The 18,057-nt window shown below is 41.7% G+C and overlaps 1 protein-coding gene across 1 annotated transcript in view; it reads right to left on the minus strand.

Annotated features, from left to right (window-relative positions):
* ITGBL1 (integrin subunit beta like 1) overlaps positions 1–18,057 on the minus strand; it is a 132,596-nt gene that overhangs the window by 63,508 nt on the left and 51,031 nt on the right. The window contains exons 3-5 of the mRNA XM_081858204.1: positions 6,219–6,365; positions 5,328–5,450; positions 2,904–3,044 (exon numbers count right to left, since the gene is read on the minus strand). Of these exons, the coding sequence (XP_081714330.1) occupies positions 2,904–3,044; positions 5,328–5,450; positions 6,219–6,365 (411 nt within the window). The remainder of the gene's footprint in view (positions 1–2,903; positions 3,045–5,327; positions 5,451–6,218; positions 6,366–18,057) is intronic.

Consider the following 18,057-nt stretch of genomic DNA (forward strand, 5'->3'; position numbering starts at 1 on the left):
ATCTCTGCTGATACCTCTCTCCTCCAAGTAAATGGTGTTGCACCTCATCCCCACCATAACTGTCCACTTTTCCCCTTTTTTAAGGGAAAATCCTATTCAGAATAAGGGAATTTCCCTTTAAAAAACGGGAAACGTTGACAGCTGTGATCCCCGCTCACCCCAAACCCCTCCCATCTGAAGAAATCTTGCAGGTGCCAGCATAGGCACTACTATAAAAAATGCAACCTGTGGAACATTATGTGTATGTGATGAAGTGATTTAGGTCAAAAGCATCTGAAATGCACCAGGCTGGGGAAAGTTAGTACAAAGGAAGCTTTTTGCTTTTGCAGTAATTATCAGAAGATCAGATTTCACAGACTACCTACCAGAAATAAGTTACTTGATAGAATCAATTGTCATTTGCAATGCTTCATGTAAACTGATGAACATTGCCCCAAAAAATATGTTGTGATTTAAATCTAAATTTCTTATTGACATCATTTGCTACCACATGAGTAAAACATCTAATCTGACAGATGACATTTATTGGTTCATTGTTTCCGGGGCTGCAATGGCTTTTTATTATTTTGTATTTTTTTAAAAAAAAAAAACCTCACTGTTAAACTAAAATGAAATGAGCTTCTATTATTTCTATATTTCAACCAGACTTTCAATTGCTCTGTAATTAAGATGAGAGAGTTTTCTAAATGCTCTCAGGATAATTAGATGCTCCTAATTTGGCAGAGCTTTGTCAGTGGAGATGTACTAAAGAGATGGATTTTGAGATCTGCACTTTTGCTTTACTGTAATAGCTCTGGACCACAGCCAGAGGAACAACAGCTGATCTTTTAAATATTTGCTGAGTGAAAGCAGGCATCATTGTTAATGAATACAGACACATTCATGAAACACTGCTCATCCTAAACAGTACTGAAATTATTGTTTCATTGCTGAAAACTGAGCACTGAAATTACTGGTAGAGAATGACAGGCACACCCAGACAACCATTCAAACATCCTTGCACCATCCTCAAGCAGGGTGCTAGCCAACCATTTCACTGCTCTCATTTGTTCCAGAAACAGAGAAGAACAGAGAAGAAGTTTCAAGAAGCAGCAGAAAGCCGAGATTGTTCTGTCTATGCAAGGACATTTTCTGTGGGAACTGTCCTTTGGACATGCACAGTGTGACAGGAAGTACTGATAACAAAGGTTCTGAGTAACTTGTAACTTGTTGTGAGTCTCTTGCTTGCGCCTTGCAGTGAGAGAAGCAGAGAAAGAGTCTTGGACTCTTGTTGGACTCGAAGCATGCCTTGACCATGGAAGTGGTGAATAATAATAATAATAATAATAATAATAATAATAATTTATTATTTATACCCCGCCCATCTGGCTGGGTTCCCCCAGCCACTCTGGGCGGCTTCCAACAGAATAATAAATTAAAATAATCTATTAAACATTAAAAGCTTCCCTAAACAGGGCTGCCTCCAGATGTCTTCTAAAAGTCTAGTAGTTGTTTTTTTCTTTGACATCTGGTGGAAGGGTGTTCCACAGACAGGGTGGGTGCCACTACCGAGAAGGCCCTCTGCCTGGTTCCCTGTAACTTGGCTTCTCGCAGGGAGCGAACCACCAGAAGGCCCTCGGCACAGGACCTCAGTGTCCAGGCAGAATGATGGGGGTGGAGACGCTCTTTCAGGTATACTGGATCGTGCCCGTCTGTATCTATTTGCTACCAATATGCTTTTACACCAGTCAAGTAAACTTCCACACTTGACTAAATCTTTATGGCACCCATGAGTGTTTATTGCCTACTGTGTGTACCTTCAGCCCTGAAGATGCTTCCAAGGAAGGAACTGCGTTGAGATGTAACTCTGCTGAGTATGGATACTGTCTCACACACACACACACACACACACACACACGCAGAGCGAAAGTGATGCCGGACCCAATCCTTCAAAATCATCCATCAGAGGTTGATGGATTGATCCAACAGAATCTACACTCATGGCTTTTAACATTAAGGAAGTCTTAAGGAATGGTTTTGATAACGTAGATGGACACATGCCATCCTACTTTTTATGTTCATGTGTTATTACCTTGTCGTTTCATTTTTAATCATTTTATGCTGCTCTATCACTGAAACACTGCTCATATGTTCTAAGTGTTTTTCCTTTTTTCTTTTTTTACTGCATTCAAACTCTGAACCCCCTCCAATGGCATTCGAGGGGTAGATAACAAAGGACCCAGAAGGAGGGAGAAAGATTTAAAATGGGCAAAGCAGAGAAACAAAGGAACCAGCAGCAAGGAGAGAAAAAGCGCTTTCAAAAATGGTATGGCTGGGTATAACTTTCATTTGTCAGGGATAATTTTCATTTGTTTTAATTTACAAGTATGCCCTGTGACATTTTAGAATGACACATCTAATATTCTAATAAGGGGAAATGACGTTAAACAGGTGAGTGTAGATTCAGGCCCAGTCAGCATGCTCAATGGCCAAGGATGATGGAATTTGTAGTTTAACCACATCTTGGGAGCCACATGTTCCCTAGGTTAAAATAAATAATTACAATAAAGGACAATAAAGGTTTGTTTGTTTGCATGTGCACGTAAAGACAGTGTGCTCTACTCCATTCGTGCCATTGATATTTCTTGGCATTATTCCCTATATTTTATTTTAATACTCTGTGTTGCTGGAATGGTATAGTATAGAATACTCTGTGTTGCTGGAATGGATGGTATAGAAATATGATATAAAATAAACAGATTTGGCTTCAGGGGTTCAACATAGCCCACACTTTTGTAACAACAGGTGAGTTTTCACCATACCATGCAATCTTAGATCAATGCAAAATATTAATTGAAACAACAACAAACTAAAGTCTAGTTCCAAGAGATCTACATATGTAGAACAGTACATGAATGGCGCACCTCTGTTGCTGCAGATTTTGCCATCTGGAGATGTGCACCTCCTCTTGATCTCCCATGGGGTAATGTCACACTGAAGTTCACATTTATCGCCATGCCAACCAGCCTCGCAGTAGCAGTTTCCACAGTAACACTTTCCATGGCCTTAACCCAAGACAAAATGTTGACAGTGAAGAAAGATAGTCTTTATAAAAATATATATTGTTCAGTTCATTTTTAAGAAGATTTTGAATGAGGATTCATAAAACTAATAGCCACCACAGACGGGAGCAATTTTATTATTGGTCTCGTAATAACCTCTGCAGAAATCTCAGCATCGTTTCATTGTTTTCTAGCATTCTGGAGGGGCTGCTTTATTTCTGATGAATGAGTCTATATACAATAAAGTCATTAGGACAATCGCCTAATATTCTTCTGAAACTTGCAATAAATGCCGGCCTACATCTAAGCAGCAACACTGGTTAATGCTGGGGGAGACGGAGAGTCTGACTTACCACATGGACACTTAAGAACATTTTTACAGAAAATCATGAAATGTAGATGGCTGAGCATGCGTAAGAGTATATTTGTTCAGAATTTTTATAATTGTTATTAAGATACAGCCAAGTCTAGCAGAGTCCAAAGGAGGGAGAAGTTCTGTCTTCTTTGCAAAGCTATTAAGGACTTCCTTACTAGCACTGGGTATCTTCAGACTCCCCAAGCGTGCAACAGATATTGAGAAGTGAAAATATGTAAATTTTACTTTATGCCAATCATTTTTTAAAAAACAACTGGGTGAATCAGTGATAGACACACACCGAGTTCAGTCTGTATTGACTGGCTCACCACCATGTGGGTGTCTCACCAACTCAACTTGAGAGACATATTGGGAGCATGCTGAGTATTTTTCTGCTATTTGGAGAGTTTTCAAGCTGTGTGTTTCCACCTCTACTATTGGATTGGGTGTGCAGAGGACACAGTTCTTTCCCTCCAGCATAATTCAAGTAGAGAATTACTCTCTTAATAACCTGGTTGGTTTTCCTTTTTTACTCTTTTCTGTTAACTATCTATTTATTGGCAATGAATTAATCTCCTCCTCAAATTTTTTTCTTGAGGCAAAGTAGCAGCAGAAAAAAGCCCAATCCTACACTATCGTGCATTTGTTGTTGTTGTTTAGTCGTTTAGTCGTGTCCGACTCTTCATGACCCCATGGACCAGAGCACGCCAGGCACTCCTGTCTTCCACTGCCTCCCACAGCTTGGTCAAACTCATGTTTGTAGCTTTGAGAACACTGTCCACCCATCTCGTCCTCTGTTGTCCCCTTCTCCTTGTGCCCTCAGACTTTCCCAACATCAGGGTCTTTTCCAGGGAGTCTTCTCTTCTCATGAGGTGGCCAAAGTATTGGAGCCTCAGCTTCAGGATCTGTCCTTCCAGTGAGCACTCAGGGCTGATTTCCTTCAGAATGGATAGGTTTGATCTTCTTGCAGTCCATGGGACTCTCAAGAGTCTCCTCCAGCACTATAATTTAAAAGCATCAATTCTTTGGTGATCAGCCTTCTTTATGGTCCAGCTCTGACTTCCATACGTCACTACTGGGAAAACCATAGCTTCAACTATATGGACCTTTGTTGGCAAGGTGATGTCTCAGCTTTTTAAGATGCTGTCTAGGTTTGTCATTGCTTTTCTCCCAAGAAGCAGGCGTCTTTTATTTTCGTGGCTGCTGTCACCATCTGCAGTGATCATGGAGCCCAAGATCGTGCACACCCATGATTTAAGACTGTGCAAAATCCCATTTATTGTATTGAGATAAATTACTCCTGCTAGTGAAGGAATGGACTGGACTGTTGCTGCTTTCTGCTGAGTCCTCTGCAGCTATAAACCTCTTCGAAATAATGACCACAGGGAATGGAGTAAGTGTTCATACTGTCATGATATGTGGACTGGAGCCTACCAAGATACTAATTTTCACTGTTGTAATCCTCAAATTGCCTCAGCGGAGTAATATTCATACTACCTATTGGCCTAAAGCAACATCATACTCCCTCTATTGTCTGTAACTGCTAACCTTACACCTGGCTAACACAAGATGTCTTACAAGGCTCCTGCTTCCTAAAATGCAGCTCTCTCATTATTCACAACCACTGCTGCTATCAAAAAGTTTCTCCATGTGGCAGAAACTCTGCAAACAAAATAAAAATTGAAAGCTTTTGCCTCCTTTGGCAACAGAGAAATGGTAGAGCTTAGCTTCAGAATTCACTACCTGGGCTCCAAACCGTCTAAATGTACTTGTGATTAAATCCCATTGAAAACAGTGGCTTTGATCAAATGCAAGCATCATGGATAGTGTTGGAGTGCAGCCCTTTCATGCAAAAATTCCCACCAAATGTCACATCAATATTATTTGATTAACACTTTGCAATAATTCTCCATCTCCATAAATACACTTACCTGTACACATCTCTCCTGTTTCTTCATCTATGCATTCTCGGTCATCACACTCACAATATTTACCATGGATCAATCCATTTCCTTCTAAATTGTCACATTTACATCGGCCACAATGACAAGTTCCTGTTAAAACCAGAAACAAAGACAACATAGATAAGTCAGAGTGCAAGAAGGAATGTCAAAGGGAATCTATTCTAATCCCTTGGAATGTAACATGATTTCATGGCCTTATCCATGTCTGCAAGATATTAAATTATTATTTATTTCATTTATAACAATGGGATGTGCTAGAGTAGAGCCCTCTAAATGGAGCTGGATGCTCCACTCTAAGACATGTGAGGGGTGGTTGTGGTATCGAGGGCCACATACATGTCAAAAGGAGCATTACAAGACTGAAGGCCATCGTGCCCCCAATGACATTGTCACAGGTGCACAAGGGCCTAGTGGTCTCAAGGTAAGCCTGGGTCATTGTTTATGGAACTTTGTGGCTCTAGTACTGGACATTTCATTCCTAAGCTCCACAATAGGTTTAGTACCCCCACCAGACATCACTTTTTCTACAGTCTAATAATCAGATCTGATCAGCACTAACTCTACAAAGAATATAGCTCTGATGCAACACAGAAATTCCAACCAGCCCAAAGTTAATTGCAACAATGCAAGGTATCAGTGCAATCTTCAGCTGCATCCAACCCACTGTGCATGTTCACTAGGAATTAATTCTTCGTGCTATTCATTTATGCTGGATTCTCAAAATATTCCAGTTCTTGCACATTTCCTTTAAACCCCTCTTTAAACCCCATATAATTCAAACTCACATAACAGATCACCCAAGCGTCTCCTGTTTACCCCTGCATCCATCCATCAAAACAAAGCAAAATTAAGCCTCACCTGCATTTGAGCAGATGTTATCTTGCGAATTCTTACACATTTCGTTACTTTTCTTCCGCGTAAGGTTGCAGGTCGTTGGGTATTGGCAGGCATCACCATACCAACCGTCCTCACATTTGCACTTTCCACAGTCACACTTTCCATGGCCTGGATGAATAGTCAAAGAATCGCTGATCAGCATATGCACACAGCAAATCTCAATGTTTTATTTTGAAATGCCATTAATTTGCTCTTAACATGGTGCAATTTATATACAAATGATTAGATGTAAATGTTACATGGCTGTTAACCAGTCAAATGGTTTGAGCGTGAACCATCAAACACGAATCAAAATCCAGTTACAGAACAGAGAGCCTGGCACCTTCTCTTTAAATGAATGTGGACTTTCATTTAAAAATAGAAATTTTCAAAAATATATTCTTGCTTAAGAAGGACCATGAGAGAAAATATGCAGTTACAGGTAAAGGTAATAAATAAATGTGTGGATGCTTTCCTACCACACTGTCAGTGCCTCCATCTGCTTATAATCATCATAACAATATTTTTATTATTTATACCCTGCCCATCTGGCTGGGTTTCCCCAGCCACTCTATTATTGAGCTTCTCAATCAGTTACTCCTACCAACACCCCACATTTCCCTCTTTCATCTTCTGATTAACCTGGCTTCTGTTAAAAATGATTTGTCAGGTCCAGACAACTTAACACTACTGAGCTCCATTTTAATAGGGTAAGCATCCACCCTGGGAGTTAGCACAGCTTGGCAACTTGGCATGCAACTTGGCAGATGCATTTATTTGTCACCCAAGCAGAAATGCATGGCTCTCTCACCACCTTCATGCAACCTGGCTAACAAGTAAGAGTAGGATGGGTATATCAGAGGAAGTACTCATGCCTCTCTTAAGTTCTAAGTCTCCATGCATCTATGGATGAGGAGATGGAAGAATGCTTAGAAGAGTTTGGATTTGATATCCTGCTTTATCACTACCCGAAGGAGTCTCAAAGCAGCTAATATTCTCCTTTCCCTTCCTCCCCCACAACAAACACTCTGTGAGGTGAGTGAGGCTGAGAGACTTCACAGAAGTATGACTAGCCCAAGGTCACCCAGCAGCTGTATGTGGAGGAGCGGAGACACGAACCCGGTTCAACAGATTACGAGTCTACCACTCTTAACCACTACACCACACTGACTTATGCACCAACAGAAAAATTACATGATCCCCAGGTCACATGATGCTCCATGGTGTTTGGAACTTACAGGGCAGTATCCACTGTTGAAAGGTCTATGTGTTGCTTGACTTACAGAGATCTAGGAGTTCACCATTCATATTCCAAGTTGTTCCAAGAGACTAGATGTCAAGATATATATTTTTTAAGGGTGTAACTTTTAACATGCATATATCATTATGGCCATAAAACTAGAAGTTATAAAGTTATAAAACTAATATCATCTTCCCTAAACATAAGCAGACTCACATGTACCAAGGTAGGCATATCCATGACAACTGGATACTGGGGGAGTGTAGCCCCTCTTCCTGAGTAATGCTTATGTTAATAATGAGTAACATTTTTTAAAAAAATGTATTATTTTTTATTTCTCCAGATTGTCCTAAGATTCCACGCTAGCTTCACATTTAAGAAATGTTTAATTCTGTATGTTAAGTACCATCCTCGCCTCAAAAATAAGCCTTTGACAGTTTTATACCCTCCTCTCCACCTAGCAAAGTGAAAAGATTGCAGAAAAAGAGTGACATTTTTTTAAAAAAATCATAGAGGTATCTCAGCCGCTGCCCCCTCCACACACACATCCTATCACTGGTGGTCAATTGTGGCTTGAATTGGTCCATAAATATAAGTATCCACTATTATTAGTTTTTATTAAAAAAACAAAACACCACCACCCTTCCATCAATCTCTTTTTAATACAATAAAAATATCACAACTTAGCCTTCTTCTATTCCAGTCTGCCTGGTGAATTAAGAGCTCAGTCTCCCTTGATCTTCATGGAATAAAAGAAGCGCCAAACAAAAGTGTGAAAGACGTTCTCCCTCCCAGCTACCTTGTTCCTTAAACATCAATTTAGCAGCCTAGCCTTCGTAATCTCCTTTAGCTGCTGGTCAGGCAGCCTTAATCCCTCACAGTCAATGGAGATAAGCATTAATCAAAAACATTATTACACAATGGCCAAAAATGGGGAAAGAAAGGATTGTTTTAAAATAAAGGAACCTATGAAAACATAGCTGTGAACTTGGAGTAGTGGTTTGATTTTATTCAAAACAGTAATTGAAGCCCTATGCGGGCATCACAATTAGGTGACTGTAAATATATTTAGGGGAGAATGTGGATGAACACATTGGCTCCATCCTTCCTCCATCACCATTTTCATTACTTTCCAATTCATGGCCAGCCTTTTCTTTGTTCTCTTGGGCTATCCAGTCCAAGTCTAGTTTAAAGATTAAAAGCTCCTCAGAAGGAACAGCAGTGGTCTTGAAATTGGCCACCAACTCTGAGCATTGTTGGTGCCAAGATTACCTCATGGGCAAAATTGGGAAATCTAGGCAGGCCTGTTTAGGCCCATGGAGCAGAAGTTCCAAACCGCTGCTCTAATATGTTTATAAAGCACCATGATTTTTCACTCACACAGTTAATCTCTTTACATCTCCAGACAACAAGAACAAAATGTGTGGGGTACTAGTCACCTTTTATAATTTATACACATATTAAAATATGTGGGGTTTTCAGCATGCAGGTGAAAGGACTTAAAACATTGAATTCTTTTCTGCACTATACAGGAAGAATAAAAAAGGAGTAGCAGCTGGTATGGTAATTAAATTGGTCTCATTAGTATCTTTTTTTTTATGAACCAGAGAATGATTCAAAAAAGAGCTTATCAGAATCTGAAAAGTGCTTCATGGAATAGCTTAAGAAATCATTTTTGATTGATCCTCTCTTGAATCACAGAGGATTTAGAAGTCAGGAAAGAGAATGAGAAAATGGGAGAGTTCTGTAATTATTGTCCAGCTTTGAGAGAGAGGGAATAAAGCATCTTCACCTAACTCGGAGAATTTCAAAATAATCCACTGAGCCAGACTCTGCCTGCACAAAAAGAGTGTGTTTCTGCGGGTGGGTACACACATAATATTAATATTAGTATCATCACACAGGGATTAGCAAATCGCCACCACACTATTGGAAAATTCTCTTTCCTCTGAACCAATGTTGACAATTTGCAACCATAAGCTGACTTTTATTGACGTTTTATCTGCTTATTTTATTTTATTGCAGTTTTATACTATTTATATTTTTGCTGCTAGCTGCCTTGAGCATCATTTGGTGGAAAGGAAGGCTGCATAATAAATTAATAAACAAACCAGCAAATGTGAGGACAAATCTAACAAGATTCTGGATGCTCAGATTAACCTTCCTGATAAAGGTTAATCCTACAATTTTTTTGGTTTTGTATATTATTAGAAGGTTCTATTATATGAAAAATATTCTGATTAACATTGGCAACATATTACTTATGCTTATATCAAGTAGAAAAAATAATCTTTTAAAAATGAGGTGCCGATACTATTATATGGTGCTTACGTCTGAGCACAAAACAACATACAAAACTAACTACATTGATTTGTAATGCTGATGTAAGGGAAAACTTCAGGTTGTTGTTCTTCTGTTGTTGTTAGCAAACCTTGTTGCATACAATGAATAAACATATCAAACCTTTTTTCAGAAGAAAGAAAAGAGAGGTGCTGTGGATTTAAAAAAATTAAAATGTTGCCCTCTGGCGGATAATGCTGGCATAGAAACACAGAGGGGGAGGAATTCTCATCATAGGCTTGTCATAAAGAATTTGCATGGATGGTCACTCTAAAGGACAAATTCTATATGTATTAGAAAAATTCATACTCCGAGGCCCGAAATGGTTTTGTAGCATTCCTTGCACAGGTGTGGTTTTTTTTTTTTTCCTGAATGGCTACTATTCCTCATATTTTATATTCTGTTCCTTCCTGTAAAATAGTTGTGGGGATGCTTTTAGTCTCCCAGTGTTGCTGAACTACCACTCCCATCATCCCTGGCAACTGGTTGTCCTTTGCTAGGGCTGATGGGAGTAGTAGTTCAACAGCATCTGGAGGCCTGTCACAGGAGTGTGCCGTCAGTAAATCACATAGTTCAAAGATGGAGTTAAGTCTTTACAGTGGTACCTAGGGCTAAGTACTTAATTCATTCTGGAGGTCCATTCTTAACCTGAAACTGTTCTTAACCTGAAGCACCACTTTAGCTAATGGGGCCTCCTGCTGCTGCTGCTGCCGCGCCACCGGAGCACGATTTCTGTTCTCATCCTGAAGCAAAGTTCTTAACCTGAAGCACTATTTCTGGGTTAGCGGAGTCTGTAACCTGAAGCGTATGTAACCTGAAGCGTATGTAACCTGAGGTACCACTGTACTGGCAAAGACAATCACCTTCCCCATCCCTGCTGTAGAGCGATAGCCACTCCCTTTTATTTCTATGTGCATGTGTTCCCTGGTTTGCACTTTGGAACATGTGCTCCTTCCTTTGTTCTTTCTGTTTGTTTTGAGTTTATTGATTGCTTTTTGTGAATGTAAAAATAACAATAACCAGCAGAGCAACACAAACTGTGGCTGTAGCAGCAGAGAGCAGTGGATTCATAACGGTATCAGCGACACCTTGGTGATTCGGCACCCTGTGCGATGCCAACATTTGGCACGCACGCACGCACCCAGCTCTCACACTGCCTTCCCAAAGCCAGGTAATGCGATAGGCTTTGGGAAGGTGACGCGAGGGTTCAGGCAGGGTCCTAGAGCTTGCCCTCATCCTTTCCAAAGCAAGCGCTAACTACCTAGGCTCTGGGAAGATGTCTGGAAGGTACACACTCCACTCGGTGCCCTTTGTGAGGGAACCGCCCACACTGCCCTAAATCCGCCTCTGCAATCAGCAACTGCGAGGGGAGAAGATGGTGGCAGTGATAATTCACCTTCCCCACACACCCTGCACCAGGCTCTAGACTGGCAGAGCAGAGCAGGGGGTCCTGGATCAGACCTCTCACCCCAAACAGGCTGGTTTTCAAACACCACTGGTATTAGCATGTGCTGTACTGTGCTTTCAGTATGTGGGTTGCTTGGCAGTGAACCCCCCCACCACCACCACTTACAGAGTGTGGCAGAGGGAAGCGTGCTACTTCCTCAACCCCACATGGCAGATCAGGGTTTAGGGGGTTATTACTCAGTAAACTTAACAACTTATATATACCGTCTTTCCCCCAAAATAAGACCTATTTCCAGTTTTGCCTCTCACTGTAATATAAGGCATCCCTCAAAAATAAGACCACCCCGATAATAAGGCCTCCCCCGAACATAAGGCCTCGACGGAATATAAGGCCCCAGAAGCCACCGCAAGACATCTGACTCCTCTGGACTGTAGCGGTGGGCACCGCCGCGCAGCTCACTGATTGGCCACAATGCAGCCGGAGCTGTTCAGGCAGTGAGAGGTCTCTTTAAACCAGCTGCCGCCTGCTGCTTGCTCTGCCCTGATGAAATCTGGCTGACTCACAATTAGACAATAAATGTGTACTGTATTCTTCTTCATGGAAAAATAAGACACCCCCTGAAAATAAGACCTAGTGCATCTTTGGGAGCAAAAATTAATATAAGACACTGTCTTATTTTCGGGGAAACAGAGTGTTACGTACTGAAGTTCTCACTCTGGGCCAGCAGGGGGATACTGTAGATAGTTCAGGTCCACATATGCAAATAAGGGATCGAAAGAGACGCTCAGTGATTGGATAGTTACAGAAAATGGTTACTGTTGCGTTCTAGTGGAGCTCTATATAAGCAGGCTGGCTGAACCCTTCATTTCCGTTCTGTTCTGGCCTGTGAATAAACAAGAGCTGTTTGAAGAATCGCTGTGTCGTCTGATATGTTCACCCACAACTTAACACAGGGTATATATTTTAAAAACTGTATGAGAAACAGCCATACTAGAAAAGTTAAATCTCCAGTTTGAAACTAGGACAGGGCAAACAAAAGAGGACACCTTCACCCCAGTGTGGCTCCCCTTTATTACACACACAGCCCAACAAGATGACAACAAGAACCCACTGACAGCATTTGAATCGATATGGCTAATTTGACCCAACCACCACCATTCCCTCACACACGCAAACAAAACTCACTGCAGTCAACTGAAGGCCTCCCAATCTCTCTCACCGCCAATGAAAACTAATAAATGAATAGAAGGAGAACCTACCCACGTGATGCTGACACAAAAACCTGTGCATATACTATGTAAAAGACTGAAAGTTTACTACCCCACTCTCTCCCCCTCAGCCTTATACTGTCTACAACATTAATGTCTCACATCGAATATAACCGAGCTGTAGAAAGGGATTTATGATCTGAAAGCAGAGGCAATGTATGTACCTTTGTAACCCAAGAAAATCTTTAATAAAAACATTTTCTTTAAGAAAGAGCTTATGACTAATAAAGGAAACCATCGTTTCAGATGGGCTATTCATGCATAAATCTATATATAAAATCTAGGGTTTTGTATTAGTAAAATCATTTTGTTTCCTTCAAAAAGAAACGAAACATTTGAAACTGATATCTCTTTCCACCCTCTTTTGATTAGTCATGGAATCAACACAGCAAGAAAAGAAAAATATAGCTGCACTTGGAATTGTGAATCATAGCTTTCAACTCACAGATTTGAAAATAAGGGACCAGCAGCCTTGAAAATAAGGGACCAGCAGCCAAAATAAGGGACCTGCAGCCTCACCTATTCCAGGCACTCCAGTCTTCCTGTCCTCCTGCAGTCTGGTCAAACTCATGCTGGGTAGCTTCAAGAACACTGTCCAACCAACTTTGTAACCAGAGGTTCAACTGAATAGAATCTGAATCACATGCACCACAAGGCCTATGCAACCTCAACTTAAGATGGCTCCCCGGCCTGGCTTTGCACTGCAAAGTTTGCAGCAGCACGTGCAACAAAATGGCGTCCAGCATTCAAAAACCCCTTCAGCTTGCATTAACTAGACACACACAAGGCATGCATGCTCCAGCCCCCAGTCGTTCTTAGACTTCTTCTTGGGTGAGCAACACAGCCAAGCAACACAGTTGAAGCCTCCCTCCTCCCTGGCCGGCAGGGAGGGGGGGGAGAGGAGCTGCTTTCTTTGAAATTTAAGGGACATCTTTTAAGGGACATTTAAGGGACATCCATCAATAAGGGACAGCAGCGGGACATGGCGCTGGAATAAGGGACTGTCCCTTCAAATAAGGGACACTTGACAGCTATGTTGTGAATTCCAGAGTGCCATTTATTGGTGGGGTCGGCACTGCAACAGATACCCAAAACAGGTGCCATTAAAATAGTGTTACTTAAACTGCAAGGAATGAATCATGGCTCATCATTCGGGGGTCAACACCTGACTAGCATTTCAGTTTATCTCAACAGCTCCTAATGTGTTGTTCTCAGCTGTCTGCCACAGAGTAGCATATATGTTATGTAGATCCTAAAATGGTGATTCCCCCCCCCCAAAAAAAAGGTGTGGGGCAATAGCTTAGAAGCTGGCAGGATGGAAGCGAGTGCCTTTGACAAATCATTGGCTTGGAGTTGTGAAATTCATAGTCAAACTATATGGATGGACTGCAGAATGCTAGGAGGTTTCACTGACATGTCTGTGTGAATTGCCATGCATATCAATGCTGTCAAATAATTTATAAACAACAATACTAAATAATAGCTATCCTCATGGAGTGGGAGGAGTGGAGTGCATTATGGTACTATATGGCTTTTTAAGTACATTTGAAAGCACGGGTGCACAATATGGGGAGTATGATGCAGTTTATTTGCAGGAACTGGCAGTCCACCAATGTAGTAGCTGTCCAGAAAAGATATGCTGCCAGTTTTCCAGGAATTCCTGAAGGGTAATGGAATCACACTTAAAACAACACTGCCCTCTCCACTCATCCACCTATTTCTTGGCTGAACAATCTGTTCGAAGTCTCATGAAAGTGGATTACAAGCTGTAAAGGCTTAAATGAGCACAATGAAAGAGAAACTAACTAAACAATTTCTCCAACAATTTCCTATGAAGACACACCCTCCTGCAACATCTGGTTTTAATTTGGAGCTCTGACCTACGTTTCTGACCATCTCCCTTTCAATATAACACAAGTGAGTCTTGTCTATATGGAGTTTAATGCTGTGTTGCTTGAAATTCAGTTTATGAAAAGTGATACAAGACCTTCTTGCATTCCACCCAGGCAAGAACACTTGGAGAGTCAGTGAGTTGTGTGTTCTGGGGAGAAGTTGTGGGGCTTGTTCTGAGGGCCAGGCCTAGAGGACTGCATGAAGCCTACAGGCCTCAGTTTCCCCACCATTGCCTCAAATAATTATAATTATAGTCAGAGTCAAAACTGAAAACTCTGGGAACGACAGCATTCTGATGACAGGCAGCACTCTTTAAGACTTTTGGCATATAATCTAGAAAGAAAAGTATGTCTTGACAAAGTCTAGTGCTCCTCACACCAAGGGTCCTTGAATTAATATTAAAGCCATTCTGGATTTGCCTGCATATGAAAGGAGCATAAATGCAAAACGAATTAGCTATTTACCCTTCTACCAGAAAATGTATTTTTAAACAAAGAAGATTACAAGTAAGATAAGTTTTTTGTCACTTTGAGGAAGGAATGATTAATGACAAATATTATCATTCACATCCTAGGGTCAGATGTGACGTAGATCTGTGTAATTTAATTCCTGCAGAAAGTGGACTCTGACATATGAAGTGATTGCTTCTGTCTTTCTTAAAACTACTTCTACAGGAGTGTGTCATCAGGAGAAGTTAGTCTTTCCTTTATAGATGTTTGCTACTAGTGAAGCTGAAGCTGAGGCTCCAATATTTTGGCCACCTCATGAGAAGAGAAGACTCCCTGGAAAAGACCCTGAAGTTGGGAAAGATTGAGGGCACAAGGAGAAGGGGACGACAGAGGACGAGATGGTTGGACAGTGTTCTCAAAGCTACCAACATGAATAGGAGGAAACTCCAGGAGGCAGTTGAGTACAGGAGTGCCTGACGTGCTCTGGTCCATGGGGTTACGAAGAGTCGGACATGACTAAACGATTAAACAACAGCTAGTGAATCACCACTAGCCCTCTTTAGAGGTAGGCAAGCTACTCTTTACTGGGTTTGTTTTTTAACCACGTAATTTTACTAGCCATGTTTTTTCCTTTGATGGGTGTTGCAGGCCAACAATATCTGGAGGGGCTGTGGTTCCGTACCCCTGATCAAGGGTTAAGAAGACATTAACCATGCATCAGAGCCAGATGTGTGGTAAAATTATTATCCACATTCTTTCACAGTACAGTGATACCTCGGGTTACATACGCTTCAGGTTACAGACTCCGCTAACCCAGAAATAGTGTTTCAGGTTAAGAACTTTGCTTCAGGATGAGAACAGAAATCGTGCTCCGGCGGTGCAGTGGCAGCGGGAGGCCCCATTAGCTAAAGTGCTGCTTCAGGTTAAGAACAGTTTCAGGTTAAGAACGGACCTCCGGAACGAATTAAGTACTTAACCCAAGGTACCACTATACAATATTTTCCCAAAAACAACCATTTCTCAGGACTGTTTGCCAGAAACTAGAAAATGTCAGTCAGCTCCCTGGAGCCAAATTAATAAGAGGAAGAACAAAAGAGTTGTCTTTATTGGCAATTTACTCTCTTCCAGACAATATGAGAATGATTCTAGATTTCATTGCTTTCCAGACAGATCATAACACTTCTCATAACAAAAGCAAACATCAAAAACAAAATTTAAGCAATAAAGAAATAAGGGATGATTGATGTAAAGAGGATAAAAATTATCTTCGCTCACCCTTATCAAACGTAAACATTGGCAAGATCCATGTTTGGGAACAATCACCAGTCTTATTCAGGAGTTCAGATCCACATGGGGGTGAAGGTTGGGGTTAGACATTTGCCCACCTCTGCATTGTCCACTAGTCCCTCCCTAACCCTGTCCACACAATGAGGGTAAGTCTTCATTGGGCAGCCTGCTGAAGACATGCAGGCTGTACCTGTGAGCAGACACCAGGAGGGATAGCCTATGTGCCTTCAGCAGGCTGAACCATGACAGAAGACCTCCATCTATGGACAGCATTGGGAAAACACCACATGTGCAGGGATGGATGTGCAAGTACACGGCTCCTCTCCCCTCTCGCCCATCCCCATCTTTATTAGCATTAGCATTTAGTTGTGTTTCTCACACAAAGTGACCTGTTGCAGGAATTTATGTAAAGATTGGGGGGGTTGCTCCTCCAGCAGATATCATACACACACACCCCGACAACCAAAATCAACACAATCGCTTCGGCAAATGTCCCCACAAAACACTTCATCACAGTTTTTCCTGTCTCTATTCAAAGGGCCTCTGCTGCACTTTACAAAATGTAACAATTCACTGATTAAAAGACGCCTGCTTCTTGGGAGAAAAGCGATGACAAACCCAGACAGATCTTGATAAGCAGAGACATCACCTTGCCGACAAAGGTCCATATAGTTAAAGCTATGTGTAGGGACACACCCTCCCCCACAGCATAAGACAAGCCACAGCTTGTCTAGCCGCCATGTCCACTCTTTGACCTTTTGTCTCCTCAGCGGTGTTCCGTGCCCTGACCTTTACCTCCTTTGCAAAGGTATTTTCCCCTGCAATGGAAACATGATATGGTGGAGCAAGTTGTGTAGATAACTAGGCAACACCCAGGGGGCTTAGGATTGGATAGGTGTAAAGGGCAAAGCCCTGAATGTATCTTGCTGGTTTTGCATATCTTGCTAATAAAAAGAGGCTCTGCGTAGCTCAAAGTTAGCTTGCTCAAGCACAGCTCACTTGCATTCAACTCCCATGTTGTCTCCCTTATTTCTACACTATTGTTTTCCCTGCTCGGCATAGTTCATAGCTTCTCTGAGTTATTCAAGCCCCTTCGCCACTAAACGACTAAACAACAACAACAACAACAACAACAATTGTTTTCCCAGTAGTGATGTATGGAAGTGAGAGCTGGAACATAAAGAAGGCTGATCACCAAAGAATTGATGCTTTTGAATTATGGTGCTGGAGGAGACTCTTGAGAGTCCCATGGACTGCAAGAAGATCAAACGTATCCATTCTTAAGGAAATCAGCCCTGAGTGCTCACTGGAAGGACAGATCATGAAGCTGAGGCTCCAATACTTTGGCCACCTCATGAGAAGAGAAGACTCCCTGGAAAAGATTCTGATGTTGGGAAAGATGGAGGGCACAAGGAGAAGGAGACGACAGAGGACGAGATTATTGGACAGTGTTGTCGAAGCTATCAGCATGAGTTTGACCAAACTGAGGGAGGCAGTGGAAGACAGGAGTGCCTGGCGTGCTCTGGTCCATGGGGTCATGAAGAGCCGGACACGACTAAATGACTAAACAACAACAAATGTATTGGTGTTAATGAATGGAGGCAATGAATGGAGGTCAATGACTAAACAACAACAACAACAACAACAATGTACTGGCTCACTGGGAAAACTTTAGAAAGTCACATAAAATCACTCCAGAATGGATTTGTGCCATTCCAACTTTGTTCTGTTCAGGAAACGAATGGCTACCAATGGGAGAGTCTGGGATGTGGGCAGCCATAATCCCTGAAACTGGGCTCAGGTACACAGCAGCCTCTTGCACAAGAGATAATCACTGGCATCCTGGCAAATGGGTGCCAGACAGGCAGTCACCCCATGGACAATGGCAAATCATCCCAGAATGGATTAGGAACTGGGTTGGGGCAAAGAGGTGTGA

Source organism: Podarcis erhardii (assembly GCF_964252035.2).
Source record: "Podarcis erhardii genome assembly, chromosome: 4".
Lineage (NCBI taxonomy): Eukaryota > Metazoa > Chordata > Lepidosauria > Squamata > Lacertidae > Podarcis > Podarcis erhardii.